General features: G+C 42.7%; 1 protein-coding gene across 1 annotated transcript; it reads right to left on the bottom strand.

Annotated features, from left to right (window-relative positions):
- Positions 1 to 256: 256 nt before the first annotated feature.
- On the bottom strand, positions 257 to 11,765 carry MGP (matrix Gla protein). Its single transcript, XM_015421314.1, has 5 exons — positions 11,652 to 11,765; positions 6,344 to 6,490; positions 4,665 to 4,700; positions 2,889 to 2,964; positions 257 to 645 (listed from the first exon to the last, which is right to left on the bottom strand). Exons 2-5 carry the CDS (start codon positions 6,402 to 6,404, stop codon positions 510 to 512), a joined length of 309 nt encoding a protein of 102 aa, XP_015276800.1. The 5' UTR covers positions 6,405 to 6,490; positions 11,652 to 11,765; the 3' UTR covers positions 257 to 509.
- Positions 11,766 to 13,655: the final 1,890 nt, after the last annotated feature.

Raw genomic sequence — 13,655 nt, 5'->3', positions numbered from 1 at the left:
AATTCTGGGGAAGGTGGAAAGTGCCCATAATCCTATTAAAATGTCTTTTTAACCCACCCATTCATGACTTCTGGCTATTGTTTTGCCAGATCAGCTAAATCAGCGCCCATAATGGGCCGGGCTAGTTCCATGTAAAAAAGAACCCTCTGACTGAAGTCCACACCATTTGGAATACTATGTTAGATCTTCTAAATTCCAAGTTAGTGAGTGCAACTATTAGGCACTAAGCCTCCGCCTGGAAGTGTCCCAAAGAAAACTGAGTTATAAACAAACTGTATCAAACCAGCTGTTTATTTCTTAAAACACCCACATCCTTCTCTGTCCAGCCACCACTACATCAGCATTGTGCTAATTAACACAGAATCTAGGAATCATTGGCTACAGAAGAATTGAAGCAGCAGGTGGAATAACATACAATGGACAAGCAACTTAATACATTTCAGAGGTTGTCACTCTTTGTAGATACAGAACCCAGGCTCCAGGCCCTGGACAAGCTGATTCCTGTTTCACTAGCCCCTTCTCAGCCCAAAGAAACGCCTGTAGGCAGCAGCATAGCCGTGGCGCAGAGCATAACGCTCACAGGGATTGTAGTCCTCGCAGATCTCCCGCTGACGTTCCTGGGGGGTCTTGTTGCGTTCTCTGATCCTGGACAGATGTGACAGAGAGAGGCCAGTTTAAAAGAAGATCCAATAAAAAGAGCAATCAATTCACTCAGAGTGGATGAAGGCCACCCCAATTATTGTCAAGTAGGAATAATATTAAAAATCCAGTGGAAGATAAGCACATACAATAGGAAGTTAAGATAAGCAGTAGAAGAAATTAAAAAGGATTTACAAAAATGGCAGGATCTCCATATCTCATTTATGGGCAGAATTGCTACCATAAAAATGAATATTCTGCCACGCTTTTTGTTCTTAGCTCAAACTATACCGATACTGGAAAATTACAAAATATGTGAAGAACTAGATCAAGCCGTAAGAAAATTTATATGGCAGGCTAAAAAGGCGCGTATTAGTTTGAAATTGCTCCGTGATAAAAAAAGACAGAGGAGGTCTGGGGATTCTAGACTGGAAACTGTACTACAAAGCGGCGGCGATGGGATGGATACGAGACTGGCTATTATTAGAAGATAAAAGAACGTTAAAACTGGAAAGTCATGACCTATGCATGGGCTGGCACGCCTATGTATGGTATGACAAAGATAAAACACAACATATTTTTCATAAGCACATTATAAGAGATGCCTTAATAAAAATATGGAGGAACTTAAAAGAAAAATTCTATGACAAAATACCCAGATGGGTATCGCCGTTAGAGGCTTTTATAATGCCAAACTTAATGACTGAAAACAAAATTGTTAGCTATGAAACCTTACTAACAAAAGAAAATAAGTTAAAATCCTTTGAAGCATTACAAGCACTGAACATTACTCTTACAAATTGGGAGAAAATTCAATTAAAATCAAGATTCACTAAAGATAAAGTAAGAAATTTTGCAAAGACAAAATCGGATTTAGATAAAATTTGCCTGTCATCTGCAGATAAAATGATACAAAAAGTGTACAACTTTTTATTGAATGAAGAGATGTATATGGAAACAACAAAACCCTGCATGAGGGCATGGATGAAGGATTTAGGAGTTAACATAACTGCAGAGAAATGGACAAAAATGTGGAGTTCAATAAAGTTACTAAGAGCTACATCTTATAAAGAAAATATAATTAAAATGTTTTATAGATGGCATTGGACTCCAGACAAAGTAGCAAAATGTTATAAAAATGTGTCAGGAAATTCCTGGAGGTGCAAAAAGAATATTGGTTCATATTATCACATGTGGTGGAGGTGTGAAAAGTTGGAAATTTTTTGGAAAAACATAAAACAACTAATAGTTGAGATAGTGGGAAAATAACTTATGTTGGACCCAGAAATTTACTTGTTGAATATGTTACCGGAAGGGATAAAGTATAATGACAAATGTTTGATTTTATATATTCTTACTGTGGCTAGAATTCTTATAGCCAAAGATTGGAAATCAGAGAAAATACCAAATAGAGAAGAATTAATAACAAAAGTTATAGAAATAAAAGAAATGGACAAAGTAAATATGATTTTGTCAGGAAAAGATGAAAATGTGTTTAGAAAAAGATGGCAGAAAGTAGACAGTTGGTTGGAAAAAAATGGAAAATGAAACTCCAAAATATGATGTAATTAAGCATAATTTTGTGTCAATGTATGTTACAGAAAAAGCTAAATAAACTATTTTTAAAAAGATAAGCAGGTATACAGAGGTATAGTTGAATTAACTGACAACCTGAAAGCATGGGATATGCAAGCCCCTCTGGTATCAGAGGTACAGAAAATCACTGCAAAGTCTTAGCAGCTTGTTTTGACAGTTTGTTTTATGCAAATGCCTCTTCTATCAGGATGAGGCGCTGAAATCACTGCCTGTAGGAATAAACTGTGAAAGGCCTGTATAATCAATGGAGGGAATATATTCTGCAGCAACTCTCCTGAAAATTCAGCAAGAGCCCATTGACCTGCTGTCTACAGTGAAAAGTGGATCTTTCACATCATACACTGGCTCATCGTGAGAACTCAGCTGCGTCTCAGACTATGCAGTTCAGTTGTGTGTTGACACAAAGCTGCTGCACAACCATCCTGAATATTTTTACCAATATAAATATGACTCCAGTTCTCCACATGCATTTCTGTATTTACAACAGTGTTCCCCCTCCCATTATTTTTCCAGTCACTCTTTTACCATTTTAATCAGACCTTAACTTCCAAGGGATAATTGCCCTTCCATAAAGGCAGAGACTTCCCTCGTTGTGGAAGAGATGCCCTCCCACTCCTCATTCACGTGCAACCCCAAATCCAGAGAGGACTTACCTTTCCTGTATAACAGAATTCCTTCTGGGCGGAGTCCTCATGAAATTGTAGGCATTTCTTCTGTTAATGAAAGGACCTGGTGAGAAGGATTGGTTGTAATTACTACATATTCTAGAGATGAACTGAAGGCCAGCAGCTGTGTGCAAAAAATTTATTCCATCTAGGGAGCAGCCCTAAGCAAGTCCACTCTGAATCCTACTCAAGTCTATTCAATGGAGCTTACTCCCAGAACAGTGCCCTTAGGACTGTACTGCTAAGGTCCCATTGACACTGGCCACCTTGTTCATAATAGGCAACACTATCAGCCTCCTCTGTTATCTTTATGCTGTCCAGAATGATTAATGACATATTTTCCACAGTTTTCTACGGGGTCCTTCCAGATACCCACAAAAAGTGGGGCTTACATTCATTCATAATTGCATGCTAGCACCAGCCCTGATAATTGTGCATTTGGAACCGATGCAATTTTTCATTCTCCAGTTAGTCCCCATGCAAAGGATAAAGCAACCTTCTCCTGCCACAATGGCACCATCCCAGGTCTCTCTCACTGCCCCCGCTGTTGCTCCAAGGAAGGTGTTATTTTTTCCCTGAAAGCATGTATGTGCACACAAGCACACAATAACATTTGATTTAAAACCATTCCTCCTTCCCCCACTTCTTCATTGGTCTTTCCTGCAGCAGAACAGATAGCTGGCTCAAAACAACTTAATGACACTTGCCCTGTTCTCTATTAGAGGAGGGATTCCCCCCCCCAAAAAAATCTAGCACCTCAGCACACATATTTGAATTTTAGAAACACTCCCCCTCCACCCCTCTTATTTTCCCCTGCAATGAATAAATCGCTGCCATAAAACCACCTTTCTCCTCTTAACTAGAGAGCTAGTAACAACTAGCACTAGAGAAACTTCAGCTGATCTTCCCATTTGCCTGCTCCATCCTCTGCCAATTGGCATTGCTGCTGCTTTATATCTGTTCCAAGGAGAGGGTGTTTTTTTCCCAAAAAGAGCAGTGATATTTTAATTTTAAAAGAGAAGCTGATAAGATAGAGGTACGATGGCAAGGTTTCCCACGCACACACACACACACCTCTCTGCAGTAAGGCTGAAGAGTTCCAGCCTTTTCCTTTGGCAAATAGGTTCTAGTTTACCTTTCTCCCTCATGGGCTACTTCTCTACATGCAAGGTATGCATCATGGCCCCACACACATGTATTCTGAACAGGAGCAAGGGGGTTTTCTGAATGTGCGGATCAGCTTTCAGGAAGCTTGCTGAATCTTCTTACCATGCAAATTGCAACATATTTGGCTTCAAGTTCTGCTGACCAGTGGGCCCAAGTTTCCTTATTTTACCTCTTTCCACCCTTCCTCTGAGAGCTGTGCCCACTTTTCTGTTCTCAGCTAGATGACTTACTGCAGTGTTATCCAAGGTGGGTTACAGACCCCTCACCCCACATCATGCAGAAGGCCTCGTGATAGCTTTAGGCTGACTGCCATATAACATCTGAACTCTGGATGAAACAATTTGGAAGAGAGCAAGTTGTGCCAAAATAAAAATGTGATGGCTGGAGAATCAGAGTAAGAACCTGACTGGATTGTCTGAAGACATGGTGGAAGGCTTCCTACTTATCATCTCTGCAGCTGGGAAAAATGATTGCAAAGGAAGTGGACCACTTATGAGACCTCTTATGACAAGATGAGTGGAGCTGTCCTGCGGAAGCCAAACGTCAAATCTCTTAACCATCTCAGTGAGTCAGATGGTATGCCATATAGTTTCTTACTTGCAAATTCATGTGATTCCATACTCTCGTGAGACTCTGTGAAGGTGGGAAGAAATAAAAGAGCTTGTAAGAGCATCATTGGCAAAAGAAGGAATTTCAAGTATTTCACATGTCAACTACCGTTCTGTCTTGAAAACTAGCAAACCAGGTGCCCCTGGACAGTTTACAAGCAGAGTTTGATGGAGACCGAAGCCCCTATTCTTTGTCCCTGGTATCTGGCAATCAAAGGCACACTGCCTTTGGACATGGGGGTGCCATTCTAAGCTGTGATGGATCCGGTATCCATAAATGCATCAGCCTGTAAAGGCTTGTATGCTAGAAACTACAGCTGTGATCATACACACTAAATAATCCACTTTCAATCCACTTTCCAACTGGATTTTTACTGTGTGAACTGGCAAAATCCAATTTGAAAGTAGAGTGAAAGTGGATTGAAAGTGTGTGATCACAGCCTACCTATGGTAAATCTCTTCCACTATTAACATAGGTTGTTTGTTTGTTTCACCAGGGTACAACAAAGATTAGCTACGCATTACACATATACCAGTATTCAGCAAGAGAATATTAAGAATATATATACATATCCTTTCTTATCATTGGTTTCCAAATTCTAAATTTTCTCCATCTTTAAATCTTTGATATTCTCATCAACCTATACACCTTCTTCACTTTGTTTAACCACTCCCCTTTCAACGGTAGCATCTTCTTTTCTCAGTATTTCACAAACACTAACCTTGCTGCTGTAAGAAAGCCGTCTAATGGAGACAACCACATCCAAACCATTATTGACAGTCTGCCCACTTTATAGACTTCTGTCTCAAATCTATCCTGTTCTTGTATTTGTTCAGAAATACAGGGAGCAGGGAGGAGGAAACCATGATCTATTTAAGAAGATACAGCCAGACCATTCAAAGAAGCAACTCCTACCTCAGACATGCCCGCAAACACTATCATCACCCCCAATATAAAGTGCAACATTATGTACAGTTACTCCAGTCTAAATCCATTGTCTTGAATGGGCTTAGACTGGTATAACTCTGCATAGGATTGCACTGATTGCACTAAATGGTATTCAGCCCCCAACTATGATGTCCACTTGCTAAATGTTTCCCCATCAGCCCAGCGTTTCAGCTCCTGTCTGATCATCCCTGATGCTTCACAAGAAGGGACATGAATTTCTCAGCAAAAAACAATGTTGTTCTTGACCCCAGCGGGCCATTCATGAAGTATGAACAGAGTAAACATTATCAAATAATGCTTCTCATAAATTTGTCCAACTGAGGACACTTTGAAACCCCAAAGAGTGTCTGTCATCAAGCAAACAGTGCATGAACGTAGTATATCTGGGGACTGTCCACCTGATATTTTCCAAGTTAACAATTTATGTATAAACAGCCATAGGTAAGAGAATATGGCCTAGCTTTCCCCATCATATGTGTTTTGATAAAGTGGGGTTGTAAAGGAGCAGAAACAGAATGATCTGTGATGGATACAAAGCGTGGTGGCGTCTGGCCTGAGAACTCTGCTTGAGAAAGAGGACTGGACTAGACCACAGTACTGATAAAGGAGTGCTGACAATGAAGGACCTGAGAGTGAGAAAGGGATGTCTGAGAGGGGAGGGGAGAAACTGTAAGGCCATCATATTAAAGTTCTGCTAGCAATAAAAAGACATCACCTACCATAGCAGAAAGCTGCTGCCATCAGGACAGCTAGGAACGCAAGAATGATGAAGGTCCGCATCTTCTCTCTCTTCCTCCCTCTCTCCCTCTTTCTGCGTTGGTCTTCTTCTCAGTTTCCACTGAGGCCAGCTGGACTCTCTAGGCAAGCTGTGAAGTTTAGCAGTGGAGTGTTTGTTATGACAACAGCTGCTGAAGGCTAAGGAGCTAGACGAAAGGGCCTGAAGAAGGTAGGGACTGGCTGGCACTTGCCCTTTAAGGAGACTGTTATAAAACACCCTCTATTAGTGTGTTAATCAGCCTTTGGTGGAATTGGACAGGCTCCATTCCCCTCCCTTTCTGCAAAGGGAGGACCACAGTTGAAAAGGAGGTGAGCTGTTAAGTCTGCACATTCAGAAATGTTGAAATACCGATGGAAAATGCCAAATATTAGCCACAGCACATGTCCCTGGGATCCAGCTTCTCCCAAACAGGGTGTTTGCTTTCTCATTTCTCTGATTTGCCTGCTCTTGCCACGCTAAACACAGAGGTTCTATTGGGGCTCCTTATCTCTTGAGCTTATCACAGCACTGGAGTGGAGAAATTATATTTCAACATTCTCTTCAGCCTTAGCTTCTCCTCATGTTCAGATGTTTTCAACTAGAGATGAAAAGAGTGCTATTCATCTGACATGCTGAGATGATCCTTCTGTTTCCTATTCTAATTCAACCTATACTGTTTATCTCAGAGTTCTCAATCAAAGGTATCAAAGATTTCCTCAGAGGAACATTCTTCCCCATTTGAACTGCTGCCTCTGGCCTGGTTCTCACTGAGGTGGTAAACTTGTGTCTGGCTGCCCCTCCCCCTAGCAGAATACATGCGGGGAATCATAGGAATGAACGTTCCTCCATACAAAAAATTCCCTTCATGTAAAGCCAGGGGACAAGCAGTGCTTGTCAACAGTATCAGAAATGTGTGACTCTGCTTAGGATGACACTGAAGGAGTTCTAGCCCAACTCCCAGCCTGTTAGATTTCCACGTGGAACAGGGAGAGGGCTGGAGCATTTGTATAAATCTGCACCTGCAGTTTGAAGCAGCACAGCCCAGGCACAGAACTGACACCACAGCAATGGCTGTCTATCACCCACAGTCAGAAGTGGTATAGTGCATTCAGTGACACATTATTCTTGTGCATGTGTGAATCAGCCTTAGATGTGACAGAGGCAGCTATGCTTGTTCTTCAGATGCTAATCAGAGGCTGGGTTCCACTTTTGCCACAAAATAGGCCTGCAGGTAGGAGATCAGTACCCTCTCTTACCTTCCACTGTTGCGGGAGCAATTTTCTCCCAGTCTAGCCTCAATATCCAGATGTGTGTTTGGCTTGGGAGAAAATGAACTGATGTGGTATAGGGAAGTAAATAGGAAGTTCAGTTCCCCTCACATGCATGTACCTTTTTCTTGGAAAAAATAACTCTTGCCACCATTTTAGACATGAATGGCAGACATACAAATAAAGACCAATCAATTCACACAATATAATTTAAATAAACAAAAAACAAATAACCCAAAAGGAGACAAACATATCTTGAGTAGGACTTAATTCACTGGATTAGCTCTCATAAGCCACAGGCTTTGAGCTAAGAGCCCTTAGGCACAAGGCCAAGGGCTTGTGCCTCTGCACACACCCAGGCTTAAATACCTGCAGAAAGAGGAGAAAACAAACTTAGCCCAGGTGATAGTCAACTGAACTTCTACTAGCATGCTAGCAAGCTCATCCCAATTTCCTTCCCTGCCAGAGGGGATTGTCCCTCTCTAGGTTTTTATTTATACTATCCATATTACTATGTTCCTCACTGGTCATATCTACTCTGGTTGGACGAGTTAACTGGATTGTGTCTTGTATTCCCTTGTACATAGTGAAGAGACATACCTACTGCTGTCATCTGTTGCATTACATGGCCATTTGGCCTCACTGTGTAACTTTTTAAAAAATCACTTCTGTCTGTACTTGTAGTAGGTATACCTACCTGCTTAGGGGATCATGTAATTGACAAAGTGAGCTCTGCCCCACAAAACCTATGTCACAACAAGTGTGTTAGGTGCCACATGACTGTTGTTTTTACTAGTGGCAGAAAGTGCCGACAAGTCGCAGCCAACTTCTAACAACCCTTCTAACAACTTCTAACAACCCCTTGTAGGGTTTTCAAGGTAAGAAATGGTTTGCTATTGCCTGCCTAACCCAGGACTTCCTCAGTGGTCTCCTATTCAAGTACTAACTAGGCTCAACTCTGCTAGCTTCCCAGATCTGACAAGATAGACCCAGCCTGGGCCATCCCAGCTACCCATCTGGGATCTGTAGGCTAGAAAAACTCAAATCATATTGTTTACCACTCACTTAACTATGCATGGCAGGTCTGGAATTTTGCACTAAGGTCAGTCCTGCAAACCGAAGGCTCAGAATTTGAAACCACAGTCATGTTTTGTATATAAATGCATCATTTCCCCCCAAATTTATTTCAATTGCACCACCGGGGGGGGGGATGTAGAATTGGTGGATTTTGACATGGAGTTAAAAGAGAAGGCCTTCCTCATTCCTGTGTGTGGAGGAAAGACAAAAAGGCAGGGAAACCATGGAAAGGGCCCTCCATTCTGACCACTGCAAGCTCTGTGCAGATGTCACACTCGCCACACCTTTTTCAAGTTCTCTTTACTCACACAGAGAAGTTCAAGAAATTGTTCTTTTAACAGAAAGGTATGCTTTTCCCCTTCCGTGCATCTACATTTCAGGCTAAACAAGTAGATTCCACACTGCTCCCTTTTTTGCTGGCCTTTTTGTCATGTTTTTCAAGCTTCCTGAACAGGAAAGGTGGTAAGTAAGCAAATAAATAAGGCTGTCATTTGGGTTTCTAGCACGCCCACACACATCTCACACACACAGCTGCAGAGGAGAAGTAAGTTCTGTAGGCTGACTTGTCTCTCACAGCCTCAGTGCAAAAGTGTAGTAGTAACCAAATTCCCAGCCTAACCGGCACCTTGGTGGTTTCCCAGATGATGCTGTGCCACAGTCAGAATATATCTTGACAGACATAAGATCAATGTCTACAATGGGGGTGGGAGCAAACCGAGTGCTGGCTTCACATCATCTCCTGCATTTTATAATGGATGTATAAACCTGATCTTGGGTTGATCTTCTGAGGGTTTGGAGGGAGGCAGGGATCAGACTGAGCAATCCTTTTTAGCCAGGGGGTGAATGGGATGGAAATGGGATGGAATGGGATGGAAAACACAGAATGAAAGGAATGCTGAGTAAACTGTATTGGGATTAGGATTCCTAGAAACTGGGGATGTGCACATTTGATTTGTCTTTAACATAAAAAAACACTTTAAAGCAAGAGAGTCTGTGGCTTCACTCAAACCACTTGTAAAACCACATTCAGAAAAGAACCGGCGATCCATTATGAGAGCCAAGTCCATCCCAAACAAGGCTTAAGACAGGGATCACCTTGCCAAATGGGGCATGGGTCACCTCAGTTCTTTCTGACCTGTGAGGCCAGTTGTTCTGCTATTATTACAGTTCCTTAATACTGGTTTTTCATGTGCCCCTGTTACGTACTGAAGGGGTGCTGGACAGGGTCATCCTGGAAGCAAAAGTATGCACCGTTAGACCAAACGGGAATGGGAAGAGCACCAGAGTCCGGTGAAAGCCCTCACTGCTCCCTTCAGATACTTTTGAAGAGGGGAGTGTCCAGATCATATTGGGATTTGCCGCTGCCAGGAAATAGTTGACAGCAAACGCATAGCCTGCTTCCAAGTTCTGTAAGCATGTGGCAAGAAACAGCAAAAGCAGAAAGAAAGAGACTGTCTGTAAGCAGCATTCCCCCTCCCCCCCAGGGCTTATTTTTCTCACTTTCAGACCTTTGCCTCTTTGTCACTGCTGGCCTCATCTTAGGTTTAACGGTTCCTCTCAGAGATTTGCATTCCCCTGGAGGTCAAACCAGACAAGCTGGAAGTATAACTGCTGATATACACCTCTCTAGTCTCTTGCCCCGGCTTCCCTTCCTGTCCTTGTTCCCCAGCCCCTCCTGGATTCAATTTTTTTTTGGTCTCTTTTAAGAAAATGTCCTCGCTTCAGTAAGGACTTGTTTATGTTCCACAGAGTTCAAATTTTGCAGAATGTGGATTTTATGAGTTTACTGTATATCATAGTCACTCTGGCATCCCTAGAGTTCCGTGTTGCCAGGAAAGGAAGGCTGAACTGGAAGAGATGGATCATGACTGGAAGGGATCAGGACTGAAGATTCAGGGTGTGGGGGCAGGGAGGAAACAGATACAGAAATTTGGGCACCAGCAGTGAAGTCCTCTCCTGTCTCCACTCTCTAGGTAGCTGCTCTACTCTTTCTGTGCAGTCCCTCTTTCCAGACGTGCTAGCAAAAGGGTCTCCCGACTGCCCCTGCTTTTTCCTCTCCAGTCTTTCTCTATTTCTTTCTTCCTCCGTCACCACACATATTGCCAGAATTACAGAACTGCTGATAGGCTTGTTAATGCCATGCTGTTATTATAAACCTCTTACCCACAAAACACCTCACACTTTCCAAGGACAAATAAAATTAGAGCTTGGAACAGAGTTTCTAACAAAATAAGATTTCTGCAAGAAGTCCCAGCTTTTCTTGGCTGCAGGGTTTTTTTATAGGCAAGCTGAAGAAATTCTGACACTTCTGAATGTCACTGTGACAACATCTGAAGGATTCTGTCATTTATTTATGATCAATATGTTTTTTTTACAAAGCTTTGCCAAAAGTGTCACTCATTTTCATTTTTGATCCATAATTATGCAACCTAATTTCACCAAAATTACCTAGCTGAGACTAAGCACTTTACTATGCTGTTGTTGCTACAGAAAAAGGAAAGCATTTGGCAAAATGGAATATCCACCAATAATCTAACATAGCCCAAACTGATAAAAGGGGGGGTATTGTTTATCTGAGTATTTTAATTCATTTCCATTATATACACAAATTATACAAAGCTCCTCATCTAACAATCGAGGCCACCTTGATTTTTTTTTTAAGAAACCCAACCCAAAAACCAGACCAGTCCCGTTTAAAATCCTGACAACCTATCAGAGAGATGCTCATGCTTCTTCATCCTCAGTCTTGACTAGTTCACTTTCTCTCCAATTATAGTAACCACAACCTTACCCAGGAGTTACTTTTGAACACTTACCCATTAAGTCAATGACTTTGTACACATTGAACTAAAAAGTACAACCCTGAAAATGTTACCATGTTGAACTAATTAACAGCAGACCTTCGACAGGCCCTTGCATACTCACTGTAATGGGCTGGGCTCTCTTCTGAGTGCAGGCCCTGTCAGGTTCTCTCCTCCCAATATTCCTGTAGCCTTAGCTGGCAAAGAGGGACCCTTATATTGATGACAAGTGACTCCTCCCTCCCGTCATCCTCCTCCAGTCTACCACCTCTTTTCTAAACATCCCCTTCCCTCACTCAGGAAATCAGAAACCTCAGGAAATTGGAGGAGGAGAGAGTGGGAGAGTATAACGGACGCCAGTGGCTAATGGGGTCAAAGCCACATTGGGGAGGGAGGAAGGGAGGACAGCCAGCGTGCCTATGCCTAAGCAGTTAACCAGTAAGGGCCCTGAATGGGGGCCTTGAAAGAATGTAAGAGGTTCTTTCATTGGTGGCTGGAGAGACCTCCTCCTCCATCCCTCCTCCAGCAGTCAGGCCTTGTACCACAGCAGCAGAATGCCTGCAAGGTACTGCGGAGAAGGACAGATGCCCTTTAAACCCTTACAGTTTAGCTGCCATTCCTCAATGGTAGAGAGAAGGATGAGTGAAAGTACTTGGGTTCTCTGCTTTGACACACACACACAGCCGCGCTTTCCAAAAGAGGAATGTTGTGGAAGGTGTTAGAAAAAAAACAGGAGGACCTATTTAAACTGAGTGGGAGTTTGGCACTGAGGGGAGCAGGCTTCTAAATTAGTTACAGGTGAATGGATATCCAGTGCCATCTGTTACATGTCTGTGAAACAGGTCATAGGATTTCCAACTCTGGGTTGGAAGGTTCCTGGAGATTTGGGGTTGGAGCCTGTGGAAGATGGGGATTGGGGACATGAGGAACCTTGGTGGGGTATAATGTCATATAGTCTACCTTCCAAATCTGCCATTTTTTCCAGGGGAACTGATCTCTGTAAACTGGAGATCAGTTGTACTTATGGGAGGTCTCCAGGCCCCACCTGGAAGCTGGCAACCCTCAGGCATGACAAAGGGGCTTGCTTTCCAAAATGACAAAAGTATAGTTTCAAACAGAGTTAAAATCTCCACACTAAGGGTGGTGGGACCTGGCTGCATATATCACAAGTAAAGTAGAAACTGTCATCAAATACAGTGTGTATTTGTCAGCAGTGTTGAGGTTAACTGGTGTTAGTCCAGTTCACACTAGATAGCAGAGTGCTTAAATAAAGCTACAAATGCAGCAGCATCCCTTTACCAGGTTACCCAGCTTACAGAACTACACAGAGCCATGTTGCAAATTTATCAGAGAAATACTTCTCTCTTTATTTGAGAAGTACACTTTTGGATAGGAAACTGTAGAGACAGGATAAAGTACTAACTTACTAGTTAAGGGTGGAAGCAGATGGTGAGGAGGAGGAGAAGGAGAAGAAGGAGGAGGAGGAGGAGGAGGAGGAGGAGGAGAAGGAGGAGGAGGAGGAGAAGGAGAAGAATAAGAAGAAGAGATTGGATTTATACCCTGCCCTTCACTTGGAGTCTCAGAGCGGCTTACAAACTCCTTTCCCTTCCCCTCCCCACAACAGACACCCTGTGAGGTGGGTGGGGCTGAGAGAACTCTGATACAAACTGCTCTTTTTCAAGGACAGCTGTGCCAGAGCTTGTGACTGACCCAAGGTCACATCAGCAGGTGCAAGTGGAGGAGTGGGGAATCAAACCCGGTTCTCCCAGATTAGACTCCGCACACTTAACCACTACACCAAACTGGCTCTCCGGCCATGTGCTTTATGGTTCCAAGATAGGACAGCATGTCATCCCTCTTGGTGTGTGCAGGGAGAAGAGGGAGCTTCATCTGAGAGAGTGAACAGAAGGAAGGAAAATTTCCCCTGAGAACACAATCTACATTTCAAAGGGGACAGTGGCATAAGAGTAAATACAGAAAGAAAAGTCAGTGTGCCTATCTAGCTATCTAGTCTCTCTTGCCATGAAGTCTGGAGACACAGGGACATCACACCCGGAACTTCCAACAAGCAGTGAATCACATATGTTTTTGCTGTGCTTACTTAATATAGCAAACATTTAACCACTTG

This window comes from Gekko japonicus, unplaced genomic scaffold (genome assembly GCF_001447785.1).
Source record: "Gekko japonicus isolate JY-2015 unplaced genomic scaffold, Gekko_japonicus_V1.1 scaffold443, whole genome shotgun sequence".
Taxonomy (NCBI): Eukaryota; Metazoa; Chordata; class Lepidosauria; order Squamata; family Gekkonidae; genus Gekko; species Gekko japonicus.
The sequence above is the reverse complement of the archived record's forward strand: the minus strand, read 5'-3'. Positions and strand labels throughout refer to the sequence as shown.

What these genes read in the sequence shown, in the direction of transcription:
- MGP (XM_015421314.1), bottom strand. Translation starts at nt 6,404, where the DNA reads ATGCGGACCTTCATCATTCTTGCGTTCCTAGCTGTCCTGATGGCAGCA. An exon ending in GGAATCACATGAATTTGCAA is followed by an intron (nt 2,965 to 4,664) that starts GTAAGAAACTAT and finishes CCTTCTCACCAG; the next exon opens with GTCCTTTCATTAACAGAAGA. An exon ending in AATTCTGTTATACAGGAAAG is followed by an intron (nt 646 to 2,888) that starts GTAAGTCCTCTC and finishes ACATCTGTCCAG; the next exon opens with GATCAGAGAACGCAACAAGA.